General features: G+C 45.5%; 1 protein-coding gene across 11 annotated transcripts in view; it reads left to right on the top strand.

The window, feature by feature from the left end:
- Positions 1-15,068, top strand: part of TNC (tenascin C) — a 100,354-nt gene that overhangs the window by 52,207 nt on the left and 33,079 nt on the right. For 3 of the 11 annotated variants that reach the window (XM_043453175.1, XM_043453176.1, XM_043453178.1), the window contains 7 exons: positions 1,111-1,383; positions 1,946-2,218; positions 2,807-3,079; positions 6,326-6,598; positions 8,863-9,135; positions 10,398-10,670; positions 13,340-13,615. The exons of 1 other annotated variant lie outside the window; for it this stretch is intronic. In XM_043453175.1, coding sequence (XP_043309110.1) covers positions 1,111-1,383; positions 1,946-2,218; positions 2,807-3,079; positions 6,326-6,598; positions 8,863-9,135; positions 10,398-10,670; positions 13,340-13,615 — 1,914 coding nt within the window. The remainder of the gene's footprint in view (positions 1-1,110; positions 1,384-1,945; positions 2,219-2,806; positions 3,080-6,325; positions 6,599-8,862; positions 9,136-10,397; positions 10,671-13,339; positions 13,616-15,068) is intronic. 7 more of the 11 variants (XM_043453183.1, XM_043453181.1, XM_043453185.1 and 4 more) reach the window with 5 other exon arrangements.

Genomic DNA, 15,068 nt, shown 5'->3' with positions numbered 1-15,068 from the left:
AAACCGGATTTGAAGTAGTGTCAGCTTTTGCCAAAGTAGAACCATCAGGAAGAACATTCCCCAGAAAGTAGAAAAGTCTGAATCAAATAGATTCTGGAGAAGAAACGTTTTCCCCTCTGAACCGATATCTTCAATCTAACTGCAGGCTAAGATTTTCAAATGAGAAGTCAGCTTTAGTGGACACACGAGGCTGCTTTGAAATAAGCAGCGATATAAAGTATATATGGAGAGAAACAATGCATTCACTTATATGAACTCAAGGCAGTTCTTACTCCGCTGTTTAGAGGATGTTTCCAGAGAAAGTCCTTTCTTCCCAGGTGATGCCAAGACCACTTAGGCTCAGTCCTGGGAGAATTATCACCTTGAAGTGAGACATGTGAGTGTTCTGTGCTGTGCTTGTTCCAGAGATGAATAAAGACAGCAAATTCAGCTTTAACTGAGCTTAATAACTATTTCTCCCAGGGCAATTCTTTCTGTCCAATGAGGGAGAGCTTTGCAGAGACTCAGCTCTCTGTTCAGGATAGCCTTACTTGTCCCATGTTAATTTATCTCTGATCTGTCCACAGTGGTTTATGTAAACTGATTTGAGCCCCACAAACTGACAAAAATCCCAGCATAAAGAGACTGTGAAACACGCCTTCCCGGGGAGATGGGGGAAGCGCAGAAAGGAAGGGACTCTAAGAGGAGCCAATTTTCTCAAAATACAGCAGGCTGGCCAGCTCAGACTAAGGATCCCAAGAGGAGCAGCTGAAGGCTTTTCTTTGTGATCTCATCCTTAGGATGAAACACACTTTTCAAAATGGAAACTGCAGCCTAGGGCAGTGCCAACGCAGACGTGTAACACTTTCTAAATCCACAGGGCGCTGGTCAATGGAAAAACGTTTTAAAAAGACAAACCCCAGTACGCAACAAGGCAAAGTAAGTATTATATTGACTTTCCTGCTAGTTAGCGTTTTGACAGCGACCACATGGCTCAGGGGTGCAGTGAGTGAAGCAGGAGACCCGGCCCCCCGGCCCCTCAGCACCCGAAGCGGGTGTGCATTTCCGAGTTCCCAGATGGAAAGCGTTTTAGGCGTGGTTTAACAGACCCCATCTCTTATCATTATTCAGACCACGCCCCTGAACTGGAAAACCTCACCGTGACCAAGGCTGGCTGGGATGGCCTCAGACTCAACTGGACCGCAGCAGACCAGGCCTACGAGCACTTTGTCATTCAGGTGCAGGAGGCCAACGGGGTGGAGGAGGCTCGGAACCTCACGGTGCCCGGCAGCCTGCGGGCTGTGGATGTCCCGGGCCTGAAGGCCGCCACCCCTTACAGAGTCACCATCCACGGGGTGATCCGGGGCTATAGGACCCCAGTGCTCTCTGCTGAGGCCTCCACAGGTACCGCTTACCTTTCTGAATCTAGCTTCTGTTTTTCCCAACAGGAAACTGCCCAAGGATAATCAGAGGCAGCTTGTTTCTGACCAGACTTGAATACCCCAAGTTATAGCACTATGGTGCCTAATAATGGGAAAAAAGCGGGCTGCCCGGCTCCTGGGGCAGCTCTCACAGTGCCTGTCATGTGAACCACAGCCTGCGGGGCTCTGCAACGCCCAACCTGGGGACTATGTACTGAGCCCCGACAGCAGGGCCCTGGGCTTCACAGGCTTCCTCCTGGGGAGGGAGGCTAAGGCATTATATCTAAAAGGAAAAATAATCATAATAATCTTCTTGTCTTCTGCAGGCAAGGGCAATTCCTTAATAAAATAAGATCACGAATGTTTTCCTACACCTCACCCCAACGACTGTATTTCTCAAATTTAGGAAGCTATGTGATGCCCGGCTCTCTAAAGAAAGTCACATTCCTTTAAAAAAAGTCATGTCAGGCCTGCTCTTCCATTACAGAGTCCCTGGATCAGCGTGTGCAATTTGATCATTAAACGAGTTCTTTGTCCTTCTCCAGGAGACACTCCCCACTTGGGAGAGGTCACAGTGTCCGAGGTGGGCTGGGAGGCCCTCAAACTCAACTGGACGGCTCCGGAAGGAGTCTACGAGCAGTTTCTCATTCAGGTGCAGGAGCCTGGCACAGAGGAGGCAGCCCAGAACCTCACTGTCCCTGGAGGGCTGAGGTCTGTGGACCTGCCTGGGCTCAAGGCAGCCACTCCCTATAGGATCACCATCCGCGGGGTCACTCGGGACTTCAGCACAGCCCCTCTCTCTGTTGAAGTCTTAACAGGTACTCTAGACTGCTTCACTAACTTGCTTCCTCCCGCTTAGGAGGGATCCACGCTCTTCCCTGCTCTGAAGCGGGCTCCACTCCTACTCCAGGGGGAGTGCCGTGATTCTCCCAGAGGTCCTGTCCCTTGTTTGGCCAGGTCCTAGTCCTAGCCTGGGAGCCAATTCCGTGGAAAGCTCCATGTTCTCTTCTCTTGCATAAATTAAGAGGTGACTTTTCTTTCAAAGCAAGTTTCAGCCATATTATCTAAGAAGTTGGAAAGCACACTTGGCGAGTGGGGAGAAAAAAAAATTGATCTGAGCTCATTTTAAGAACTCCCCAAAGGACTCCCTGAAGCCCCATCTGTATGTCAAGAATGGAAGTTGTGAACAATTCTGAGAACTGTCTATGAAAGACAAAGGCTGGCTAGAAAGGCCCTGGCTTCAGTGCCAACAGCTAGAGTATGCTCGACACCTGCTGTAAATCACACATCTGTGATCAACACCAGCCAGACAACTCTCCCCACCTCAGCCTCCATGCCATCTCAACTGAATCCCAGAATGCCACTGCCTTTTTTTAGTAACTCGGCAACCCTGTCTCCTTGTGCAGAGGAGGCTCCGGGTCTGGGGAACCTCACAGTGACCGAGGTTAGCTGGGATGCCCTCCGACTGCACTGGACCAGCCCCGATGGGATCTATGAGCAGTTTGTCATTAAGATCCGGGAGACTGACCAGCCCCGAGAAGTTCACAGTCTCACGGTTCCTGGCAGCCAGCACGCCGTGGAGATTCCAGGCCTCAAGGCTGGTACCTCTTACACAATCACCCTGCTCGGCAAGGTCAGGGACCGCAGCACTCAACCTCTTGCTGTGGAGGTCATCACAGGTACACAACCCTCTTCCCCACACCAGGGACCCCAGCCTGTCATTGGAATAGAGAAAATTCCCCATGAGTCAGGGACTACTCTCAGAGTTGTTGGCAGTCAGCATGAACACACGCTCTAACTCCAGAGGGTCTGAGTTGGAATTCCACCTTACTGGCTGCATACTCTTGGGTATCTCATTTTATACCTCTGAGCCTTCTTTTCTCACCTTTAAATCAGAGACAATACTCTGACCTCAGAACACTGTCATGAGCAGTAAATGAGGTAATGAATGAAAGTACTTAGCAAGGCACCCATTCTGTAGTAAATTTTGAATGGCAAATAGCTAAATTTATCCAATAGCAACATATCATAGTATAATTAACATACACAGCAGGGCTGTGACACAGAATAAGGTCAGAAGTTTCTAGAGAAATCTTAAAATTAGTGGCCTCAGAGTCACTGATGGCCATCCATCTGGTAGTCAGACCACTGCAGAATAACCTCTGAAATGATCTATCATCATCTGCTGAAGTTAGCCAAGTCTGTCTCTCTCTCCTTAGCAGATCCTTGAAGCAGGGCAAGAAAGGACAGTCATGTTGGACTTCAATGTTTTAGATTCAATTTGGAGAGGAAAAACAATTCATCTCAATTTGTCCCCTGAAAATATGCAACTCCATCTGTTACAGAAAACTGCTGGTCATGAGGTTGCTAGAAACAGCTTTAAAAGGATCATGGAGAAATGGGTCTGATTTGGGGGATTAGGGATTTTATGGGCTTCCCTTGTGGCTCAGCTTGTAAAGAATCTGCCTGCAATGAGGGATACCTGGGTTTGATCCCTAGGTGGGGAAGATCCCCTGGAAAAGGGAAAGGCTACCCTCTCCAGTATTCTGGCCTGGAGTGTTTTTATGCTGGGCTCTAAGCCCATGCCCTTCTCTACATGTCCTGTGTTTTAATCCCACCCAAATAACCTAATCAAATGAATTGTCTTTCTTGCTGAGATATACTGAATAAAACTGGTCCTTGCTAGAAACTATATAAGAAAAGTTATGTGACAGTACACCTTAACTGGCCAGATTATCAATGGCCTGTGTTTCCTGAAATATCATCAAACCAAGCAGGAGCCAAAGGGGCCTTTGGGACACATGGGATCTCAGAGCAGGGTACAGTGATCTGCATCTGTAGTTTATAAACTTTGTGTTTTTAGCAGTAGAATTCCTTTTGCATGGGCAGTCTTACAAGTAGACCCACTATATGACAAGTAAATGAACAGCTATTCTTGGTGAGCTGGGAAGGAGGAGAGGGCCATCTGCACCCATGTTTCCAACCCAGTTCTTCCGTAAAAGGACCAGTTCTACAGTCTAAAGGCAGCCCCTCCAAAAGGTCCAGTTTGCCCAGATTCCCCATGAGCACTGGATCCTAGAATACCTGAGAACCAGTACCTCATACTTTTTCTGACTGAAATCTTGCAAATATTTTCTTTTCTGACTTTGAATCCATGGTCACTTCAACCTCAAAAGAAAAAAAGAGGGGGTGGCTGGGAGATTACATTTAACCCTGAGCAGCAGTGAGTTTTTCCTTATCTGGAACCCAAACTTTCTAAATCAATAATGACTACATTAAATTTCCTTCCTAAATTGTTCAGTTCAATGGCTCAGTCGTGTCCGACTCTTCGTGACCCCATGAACTGCAGCACACCAGACCTCCCTGTCCTACATTGTAGAAAGATGAATAGTGGGTGCTGCTCTGCACCATCTGCAGAGCAAACCATAATCACTTTTAATTAAGAGTAGACACTCATTTCACACACAGGGCCTTGCTTTGTGAAGCAAACATTCTTCATTCAGACACAAAGTGCTGTCAGGAGAAGCCGGGAGGGAACATGCCAAGCCAAGAACCCAGTACGGAAACTTTGATCCCTGACAGATGAGAAAAGTCTGGAGATAAGACATCAGACTTGTCCAAACCTGATTCAGCACATGATTTGTGCACCTAGTCAGCTAGCCTGTGGGCAGCAAAGAGAGGATCTCTCCAGAGTTCAATAATGAGACGAAGCGGGGAATTCTCTCCCCCGTGACCAAGAAGTTCCAAGGAGAAACATCAAAACATCTCTGTATCCGTGGGTTCCACATTCTAAAATTCAACTAACCAATATCAAAAATATTAGGGACAAGAATTCCAGGAAGCTTCAAAAAGCAAAGCTTGAATTTGCCGTGTGCTGGTAACTACACACATAGCATTTGCATTGCATTAGGTATTATAAGTAATCTAGAGACGACTTTTAAAGTAAACAGGAGGAGGCCCGTAGGTGATATGCAAATACTGCATCATTTAGTGTGCATCCTCAGTTTGTTATCTGTGGAGGTCCTAGAACCAGTCCGCCAAGGACACCAAGGAACAAACGTATATCTGTTGGGCCACCACTTATCCAGCCCTCACTATATGTCAAGTATGATGTCAGGTGGTTGTCAGGTATCATCTTAGAGGTTTATCAATATTATCACTCAGTCACCACACATTCCAATGAAATGATGTGTGCTGTCAGCTCCAATTAAAGATGAGGAGAGCAAGGCTCAGAGTTGAGTTAGGTGACATGACCCAGATTATGCAGCTAGCAAACAAGAGTGTTGGAATTCTAACCAAGGCTCATTTGCCTCCAAAGCCCATGTGTGGGGGGTATTAGTTGCTCAGTCGTGTCTGACTCTTCGCAACCCCATGGACTGTAGCCTGCCAGGCTCCTCTGTCCATGGGGTTCTCCAGGCAAGAATACCAGAGTGGGTTGCCATTTCCTCTTCCAGGGGGTCTTTCTGACCCAGGGGTGGAGCCCAGGTCTCCTGCATTGCAAGCGGATTCTTTACCATCTGAGCCACGAGGGACGTCCACGTACTTTTAACCAATTCCTACTTCCCTTACCCTGACCCACAATGCCACCTTTTCCATGGCCTTTTAGGTGCTAGTCATGCATGATCCTCAGAGACCTCCCAGTGGGTTGTCAATGGTTGAAAATATTCTGGGAAATATTGGCATCACCAAGTCAAGGATAAACAACACAGATGATCCCCTCTCTGACCATCTTTATCTCCCTAAGAAAGCTGTGGCCAGTTACCGCAGTTCAAACTGAAAATTCCCTGAGATCAGGAATGCCTACACACACACAAACACAAGAAAATCTTTTGCCCCTTTCTGTCTTCCCTCGAGCTGGGCTGTGGGACATTCCTTCCTCACGTTTGGTTGGCAGGACTGACAAATTCCTCTCTGTCCTTCTTCAGCGGAGCTCCCCCAGCTGGGAGACTTAGTCGTGACCGAGGCTGGCTGGGATGGCCTCAGACTCAACTGGACCGCAGCGGACCAGGCCTTTGAGCACTTTGTCATTCAGGTGCAGGAGGCCAATAGGGTAGAGGCGGCTCAGAACCTCACGGTGCCCGGCAGCCTGCGGGCGGTGGACGTCCCGGGCCTGAAGGCCGCCACCCCTTACAGTGTCACCATCTACGGGGTGATCCGGGGCTATAGGACGCCAGTGCTCTCTGCTGAGGCCTCCACAGGTACCTGTTCTCCCTGCCCAGGGTGATTTCTCTCCAAGAGATCGTGCGAGGAGTCAGCTTGCATCCATACCTAAATCCTTTCCATGTGCCCATTAGCTGCTGACCTTGCATGCTCAGAGACCTGCCCGTGGGCTGTGCCTTGGTCCAGATGCCTTTGACATCTCAGGAATGTACGTGCAGATGTGGCCTTTTCTGACCTCTAACCTCTCCCAGACCTTACCTGTCAAGTCCTATAACTGCATCTCTTTTGAATGACAGCTTTCCATTTCATGATCCAGCTTGATGGTCTCCATTCGCTTCCCTTGTGGTTGGATGTAACCTAAAGCCAACCTTCCCACGTGAGAGTTCTGATGGAGCACATGTTATTTACTGTAGTCTTTTTGTTGGAAGTTGGAAATGGTGCTTTACTACCCCAAATCCCTCAAGGATATGGGCACCGTGGTTCTTGCATTTAAAAAGAAATGTTTTAATTTAAATGTTTCTCTAAAATGAACTGAGTATAATAAGAGAACTGAACTACCCTCCTCCGGGCAGTTCTCTCAGATACTGAGTCATTGTTACAACATCAAATTAGCAAATAGCTAGACCAGAAAAGAAAAAAAAAAAAATCACACAATTATGACTGGAGACTGTACCAAAGAAAAAGCCATTCATTAGCAGAAGTACACACAGCAGCATTTGAAGCGAAGAATGTCCCAGGCTATGAATGTCAAAGATCTGATGCCCTTTTTGTTCTTTTAATCAAGAGTTGCTCCCTGGACTATTGGCCTTTGGATGGCACACTCTCAGCCCAGACCCAGGAGGGTGTGCTTTGGTTTACTCATCAGTCTGATCCAATGACAGAGCATTCAGTGTTTCCCTGGACCTTGCTCAAGAGCGCAACCCTCCCTGGCCTGGTTTCCATGGCCCATCTTCCCTGTGCCTCCATTGGTCTGAAGTTGAGCAGAGGCTGTTTGGTTTGGTTTTGAATATGCCTTTCCTATTTTCCAATAATTACTGCAACTTAAATTTTGTGTGAACTTTTATGTCCTAGTTGATTCTACTAAAAACATAGCTCTCCTTTTCAGCCCCCACCATTTCAGTAATGCTTGCTGATATAAACATACAGCACAGGACGGATGTATGAATGCTGACCCTGAAATACCTAAAAATTGCAGCGGAGGCTGCCCTGGATGGACCCGGGGCCCTTTTATCTAATGTCCATAAACCGTTCCCTCTCAGAAGGCAGAGAAATCACCCACCACTTTTCATCTTTTCTGTAGATCTTGTGGTTTGGGTGTTCTTAGTATTTTTATGTTTGTTTTTTTTTCTTTATAATGATACCAACATGCTTGCTTCTGATGAGTCGGTCTGTGGGGAGGAAGAGCCATAATTCCATCTGGTCTGCATTTCACCAGATCTCTTGGGAAGGGAAAGCTTTCTCCTGCCCTGCTAGAGAGACAATACGAGCTTTTCAAACCCTGCTCCTGCCTGCCCTCTGCATGTTTTATTCCTGTTGCTCAGAAAAGCACTAAGACAAAATGTTACTTCTTGGCCGAACAGGGCTGCCTGATGGCCTGTCCTGGCTCAGCTCTCTCGGTTGGCAAGGCCCCTGGAGAAGCAGTTAAAAAAGGACAGGCTATTTTAACAGAATCTGAGAACAGCTGGCCCTTGTCAGAAGCACGATGAAAACACCAAGAATCACACTGACAAACTGCCAATTCCCTTTAAGTCACAAAATCAGAAGCCTCAAGGTACCACCTTGGGAGGGGAATGGCATCAGAATTATTTAGTTATCATCTGAATAGATGGGAACTCCCTCAGAGCAGAGAATATCTGCCTGTTGGCAGCAACCACGTACATACACATGATCTCCTGAGTGCAATTTAAGAGATTGAAAGCTGCCAGCGCTCGTATCTTTTGACCCACGGCCAGCATCCCTGAGGTGCGGCCTCCCAAAGCACCGGGGCTTCGGCAGAGCAGTTCCTGTGGTCGACACTCAGCCTCTCTCCTCACTCAGGCCAGATCTCAGGCAGGCCTTGATCAGGTGTGGCAGCTCCAGAGCAGGCAAATCTACTTACTGTACCTTCCTTTTTATACTCTTCCTTTTAACAAATCCCCCTTTTCTCTCCTATTGGCACTGACTGGTAGCATTGCTTCGTTTTGCCCTGACCCTGAACTGTCAGATCTTTCTACTCAGCTATTAACAAATACAGTCTTAAAACCCAAGCCCCGTGATTAATTCGGATTTATTTGTTTCTTCTCTCCTACCCCTCCTTTTTCAGCCGGAGAACCTGAACTTGGAAACTTAAGTGTTTCCGACATCACTTCTGAGAGTTTCAATCTCTCCTGGACCGCTACTGATGGTGCCTTCGAGACCTTTACCGTTGAAATTATTGATTCCAATAGGTTCCTGGAGACCATGGAATATAACGTCTCTGGTGCTGAACGAACAGCCCACATCTCAGGGCTCCGCCCTAGTAATGATTTTATTGTCTACCTCTCTGGACTCGCTCCCAGCATGCAGACCAAAACCATCAGCGCCACGGCCACCACAGGTACACGCACATTCACCTACTCCTAACACCCTCTCTCCAGAGTCTTTTTTGCAGGATGAAGCCACTCCTTCCCGCCCACAGAAGCCCAGATCACAGGGCGGTAACTGTTCCCTGACACTAGGCTGGAGCACTGGTACCTCTCTCCCAGCAGCAGCCCACATGGTGACTTTCCTAATTTATCACTGACCAGGACATTTACAGCATGATATATAGTGTGGTCCAGATTGCCAAGCTGAATCTGGAAAAAAGAATTCTCTTCCTCAGTAACTAAAAAAACTCTGATGAGAGCTGTTCTGGACTTGGGAAGATGTCTGTATTGGTCAAAGAGGTCTTAAAAATTATATTGTGTGTTATATGATGGTTTTTGTCGTTCCAATGCCTTTGACTTCCCAAAACCCCAACATTCCAATGATTTAATGACCTTGAATTGGGAAAGTGATGACAGTCAGCAAAGGTTATTCATCAGATGAGTGTAGGAGGAAGTCACACTATTCAGACCACCCCAATTCAAGGCCACCTCTAGGAGAAAAGACCAGAACATGCTGGCTTGCTCCCAGAACAGTGAATGGTAGATGGCAGAAACAGAGTAGACGTGTTTATATAAGGAACTTGGTTAACCAAAGAGTGAACTGCCCTCCATAAATCTGTGTTATCTATGACATACACACTATCAGAGATGCTCTCTGGAATGCAGCAAAAGACAATTCTATGTGAATTCAAAAAGGAGAGCCTTGTCCATTTCAAAATAGCATTCTTAGCACATTTTTGGACAATGCCTTCTCCTGACAGATAAAATTAGACCTCACAAACTGAAATTAAAAGTTATTTGTGGAGTAAACAGGAGATTCTCTTCTCCTCACAAAAATGGGTCCCATATTCTAGGAGAATTCAAGAAAAGGATTAACATTGCAGAATCCAAACTCCCTCATTTTAAGTTGCCCAAGGCTAAGGGAGGATCTGTCCTCATTCTACATGAGACTACAAATTGTTCTCAGCATGGACTGCAGGAAGAACAGTGAGCTAGCCAGCAGTACCTCATTCTCATCCCAACCAGATGAAAGTTCATCAAAACCTACTGAAATCGGTCAAACACAGGTATTTCTATCTCACGGCTCAAGTTGGTTTTCAAAAAAGGGCAAGTTCCTTTATCAGAGGGTAAAGGTTAAAACTTTATGGATTTAGTCTTACATGTTTTGATTTTGACCTAATAGAGTTTTACATTGACATGCTGTTCGTATTTTCTTTTTTCCTTCTTACTTCAGTAGCTGAGCCTCTCCTTAGCCACCTCACTGTCTCAAATGTGACTTCGGGCAGTGTGGCCATCTCATGGAAAGCTCAGGAGTCTACCTTTGATAGCTTCCTTGTAGAAGTTAGGAATTCTGACCCCTTCCAGGAGACGGTGGTCCATTCTCTGCCTGCGGCATCTCGCAGCTTTGTCATCACCAACCTCAAAGCTTCTTCTGATTACACTGCCCACCTCCACGGGCTGATTGGCAGGCAGCATGCTCAGACCCTGATGGTCCAAGCAACCACAGGTATTTCCCATGATGGGTTCTTCACTGTCCAGTGAACTTCCTCTGAAGAGGATTCCCCCCAGAATCACCTTTGACCCATTTTTCACCCTTCTGTTCCTCCAGATCCTTCTCAAATTTGAGAGAACCACCCCAACTAGAGCTTTAGAAGAAAATCTCTCACCCCAAATTAAGGAACTTTGGTGTCAACCTCTTTTTCCTAAATATCTGCTCACATCTGGCATTGCTCTGTTTGTCTGTATAGAGTTAACCTGGCGTGCTTTGGTTGAATTTCTAAACCATCCTTTCATCTGGTCTTGAACATGATCATCTGCTTGTGGTCTTTCTAATCAGTTTTCCCATGTCTTATTTAAAGAAGTGTGTGCATGCCATTGTTGATTCCTCGGTCACAAAGATCCACATTCTCTTTCTCTCCACCAAGCTTTTAAAAGTGGTGTTACTAGCATGCAGAGAAAAACACCCCAAAGCACACCCCAAGACTCACATGAGAGGACCCAGTGGTCTCATCTTATTCTTGAGAACTTTTATTTGCTTGCATTCCCTAGAGACTGCTCTTTTTTGACACTGACTCTGTCAAGCATGTTTTGTCGTCCACTGATATCTATAACAGAGTGTCAGAGTCTTCCTTTCATCTGTCATCTTATCCAAATCTTGGTGCATGCAGTAAACATTCAGAGTATGAGGTTTTTGGAAATGTTTGTTTTTCCCAGAAGGGGACAGCATGCCAAGAAGTTGTTTCAAAGGGTTAGAAGTGGTAATAGAAAAACATCCCTAGCTTGCATGGAACACTGACTGGACCCTCACTACCATTCTCTGAGTTTCTTCTTGCATCTCACTTTTCAACTTGGTTGCATCCTTTGGGAGACAGTTAGAGGTTCAGCTGACCTTGAAAAAACCCAGGTCTTATTCTGCATGATTGTTAATGCGTTGGCACTGCCAGTTTCCGTCCGGTAGCATAGAAAGAGTCCTAACATTCATCCTTAATTCGGGAGATTCCTTCCACAGCAACATATAAGGAAAAAGCAGACAGAGACCCATTGGAGGATTTCACTTTTTCTGTGGTTGAGGTAATTTGCCAATGCTGTAGCTGAAAGCTATAGCATCATTAACTTCTCAAACTAATTGCTAAGTAGGAAATCCCATGACATTACTTCCGGCTACACTCTGCCTCTGAGCCAGATCCATTTGTCCTTACAGACGTCATGGCTTCGAGTTACGCTCTGCAGTTGTCCACTTACGTGGCGTTGAGTTATGCTGTGCAGTTGTCCCCTTAAAGTTTATCCAAATGAGCCCCTTCTTTCCTCCAAATCCTGGAGCTGCAGCAAAACAACATCCGAGTCCTTGGAAGAAAGAGTTTGCTTCTTCCCAACACTAAATCCTAATCCTAGTATCTCAGTTATCCTGGACTGTCGCTTCTCTCTAAAATACATCTGGGTTGAACTTATTTTAATGTTAGTATTATTTAATAAATGTGCATTTAGGTGGCCAGACCACATATGTCTCAGTTGAAACTAGTAGTATAGTCCCCCTACATTAAAAATGAGTTGCTCTCATCACAGATCATCTAGATTTTAAGCGACAGGAGAAACTTAACCTCAGTGGAACCATCCATCTTTCCAAATTATCCAATAAGTGAATTTCATATCAGAAAATGCAAAGTCTAACTTCAAGTTTTCCTTTAACTTTTACATATACCAGGGATTTTTGAGTGGAGGACAGCTTCACCTTTATCGTATTCAGAGTAAGATGTAGATTTTCTACATGGTGCATGCATTTGGGTTTCTGAATACTACAAAGGATTTCTCTTGTGTGGATATTAACCTTTAATTTCTACAATCCAAACAGATCAAAGACTAAATCAGGAAATTCCAAAATATCATTTTCTAAGGCATGCTCCCTGGCACACCAGCAACTTGAGATGTTCAGAGACTATTCCTCAGTTAGGGCATCCATTCATCAATAAGTTCATGAAGTGCTATGCTTAGTCGCTCAGTGGTAGCCAACTCTTTGCGACCCCATAGACTGTAGCCCGCCAGGCTCTGTCCATGAGGAGTCTCCAGGCAAAAATACTGGAGTGGACTGCCATGCCATCCTCCAGGGGATCTTCCCAACCCAGGGATCAAACTCAGGTCTCCTGCATTGCAGGTGGATTCTTTACCATCTGAGCCACCAGGGAAGCCCTGTGAAATGCTGGGCTAAATGAAATTAAGTAGGTTTCTTTACAGAACCGGCATTCCTTTAAAATGCTAGTACGCTTCACGAATCTCTAGGGTGAGATATATTATTCAATATAATGTGAAGCTATCTTGTCTTGGAACATCTCACAGAGTTAGTGTCCCATCACAAGCCTTAGAAAATGTACTTTTAATACATCTTTACAGTAATTCTATCTATTGCTATAAGGGCTTCTTTGCTTTTCTGTATTCATGACCAGCAAATGGTCACGTCTCTAGTTTAAAAAAAAAAGTGCAAATCCACACCTGCAGAGAAAGTGGTATATTTCCTAGCATTATAACCGATGCAGGTGTGGACACAGCTTGATACACTACCTTTCAGCAAATATTTGGAGGGATTGATACTTTCATGTTCCATGGCTACATGCTGGAGAAATCATCTGCTCCCTCTAATAACGGTGTCTCTCTTTCTCTCTGCCCCTGTTCCTTTCCCCCTAGAGCCAGAGCCACAGTTGGGCACGCTAGTCCTTAGCAATATCACCCCTGACAGCTTCAACGTGTCATGGACCACTCAAGCGGGGCCTTTTGCAAAGATTGTTATCAATGTCAGCGATTCTCACTCGCTGCACGCGCCCCAGCAGCTCACGGTCTCAGGAGACGCCCAGCACGCTCACGTCACGGGCCTGGTGGAGAACACCGGCTATGACGTTAGTGTGGCCGGGGCCCCCTGGGCGGGGGGCTCTACCAGGCCCCTCACTGCCTTTGTCGTGACAGGTACTCTTTCAGAGGCTCTGGTTCTGCTCGGAATTCTAAACTGGGGAAGGGAGGAAAGGGGGTGGGCGTTCTAAAGGGAAATTCAACCCCCAGTATAGTCTTCATTCCATATGTGAACTTCTACATGAAAAGAGAGCCAGTGCTATTGCCAAGAGAGACCCTTCACAGCCACTCTTAGGAAACGAAGACGGTAGACTCAACAGTCGTATAAAGCTGCCGAGGAATTCTGTGCCCAGTTTTATAGGCTGTCTGATTCACAGTTTGGAGATTCTGGCTGGAGAGTGAGTTTTGAGTTGGTAATGGCCCAAGGCAGGAATTTTGTCCATAAATCATGCTAGGTAAAGCCGCCCATAAACTAACTGCCTCAGAAATAAAATGATTTACTTTTTCTCCCATAAAGGGGTTACTTTTTAAAATTGACATCTACAACAGATTAAGGAAGGTTCAGCCTTAGAGCAGATAAATCCCAATTTTAATTAAACCCGATCTATTTATTGAACTCAACTTCTTCCCTTTGAATTACATAAAGAATTTTCTATTCCCTTTCCTGAAATTATCCTAAATCGATGGCAAAGGCTGAAAGTGGTATCAGTTTACCAAATCTCTAACCTGCAAAGCCTCAGAAAATATTTAGAAGTCTCTTGCTTTCCATTAATGATCATTTTCAGGAGACCAACTTTGCTGGCTGATTTTCACATGAAACCAGGTGTCTCTTGAGGTTTAAATTGCTATAAATAGCTATTTATTGACATAAATAAGATTTATCAATAAGATCAACTAAGTATTTAATTGGAAGAAGCATAGGTTTCCTAGAAGAGTGAGGATCTTGAGATCAGGCCTATGTGGTTTCCAATTCTCTCCCACATCTTTTTAACTACATAACCTTGACCAGCTCTTAACTTCTCTGAAACCCCACTCTCATACGTATGAAAACAAAATACTAACAGGCACCTCTGGCAGTTTCAGGATTTAATGGATATGGTGAAATGTAACTGCCTGGCATCCAGGAAGCACTTCACAGATGCTGAGTCCTTTCCTCTGTCTCCCAACAGTATGAGAAAAGTAGGGTTCTTAAAGATAAGCAATGACAACAATAAAAAAAAATAAATAAAAACAACAGCCTAGATAGGAACAATAGATCTGGCAGTCATGACTATCCTATTATTTTTTAAGAGAACACTACAATTTTTTTTACTGTAAGATCAAAGAGAGGTAATGTTTTCTGTACAGTTGTCTAAAGTGAATTCAATTGTCCTGTCTTCAAATGCAGAATATGATCAGTCCTTAGTGGGGCAGGGTAAGGAACTGACAGATGACGGAGAACTTCACTGCCCAGGAGGGAAAGCATGGCTGGAAGCAGATCCTCAGGCCCTTACTTGTAGCTTCTTGCAGGGTCTCCCACAGAGAGAAGAAAGAGGGGCTGGGAGAGCTGGTTTAGGGAATCCTGGATCCA

Source organism: Cervus canadensis, chromosome 30 (assembly GCF_019320065.1).
Source record: "Cervus canadensis isolate Bull #8, Minnesota chromosome 30, ASM1932006v1, whole genome shotgun sequence".
Lineage (NCBI taxonomy): Eukaryota > Metazoa > Chordata > Mammalia > Artiodactyla > Cervidae > Cervus > Cervus canadensis.
This window is presented reverse-complemented; position numbering and strand designations above follow the sequence as displayed.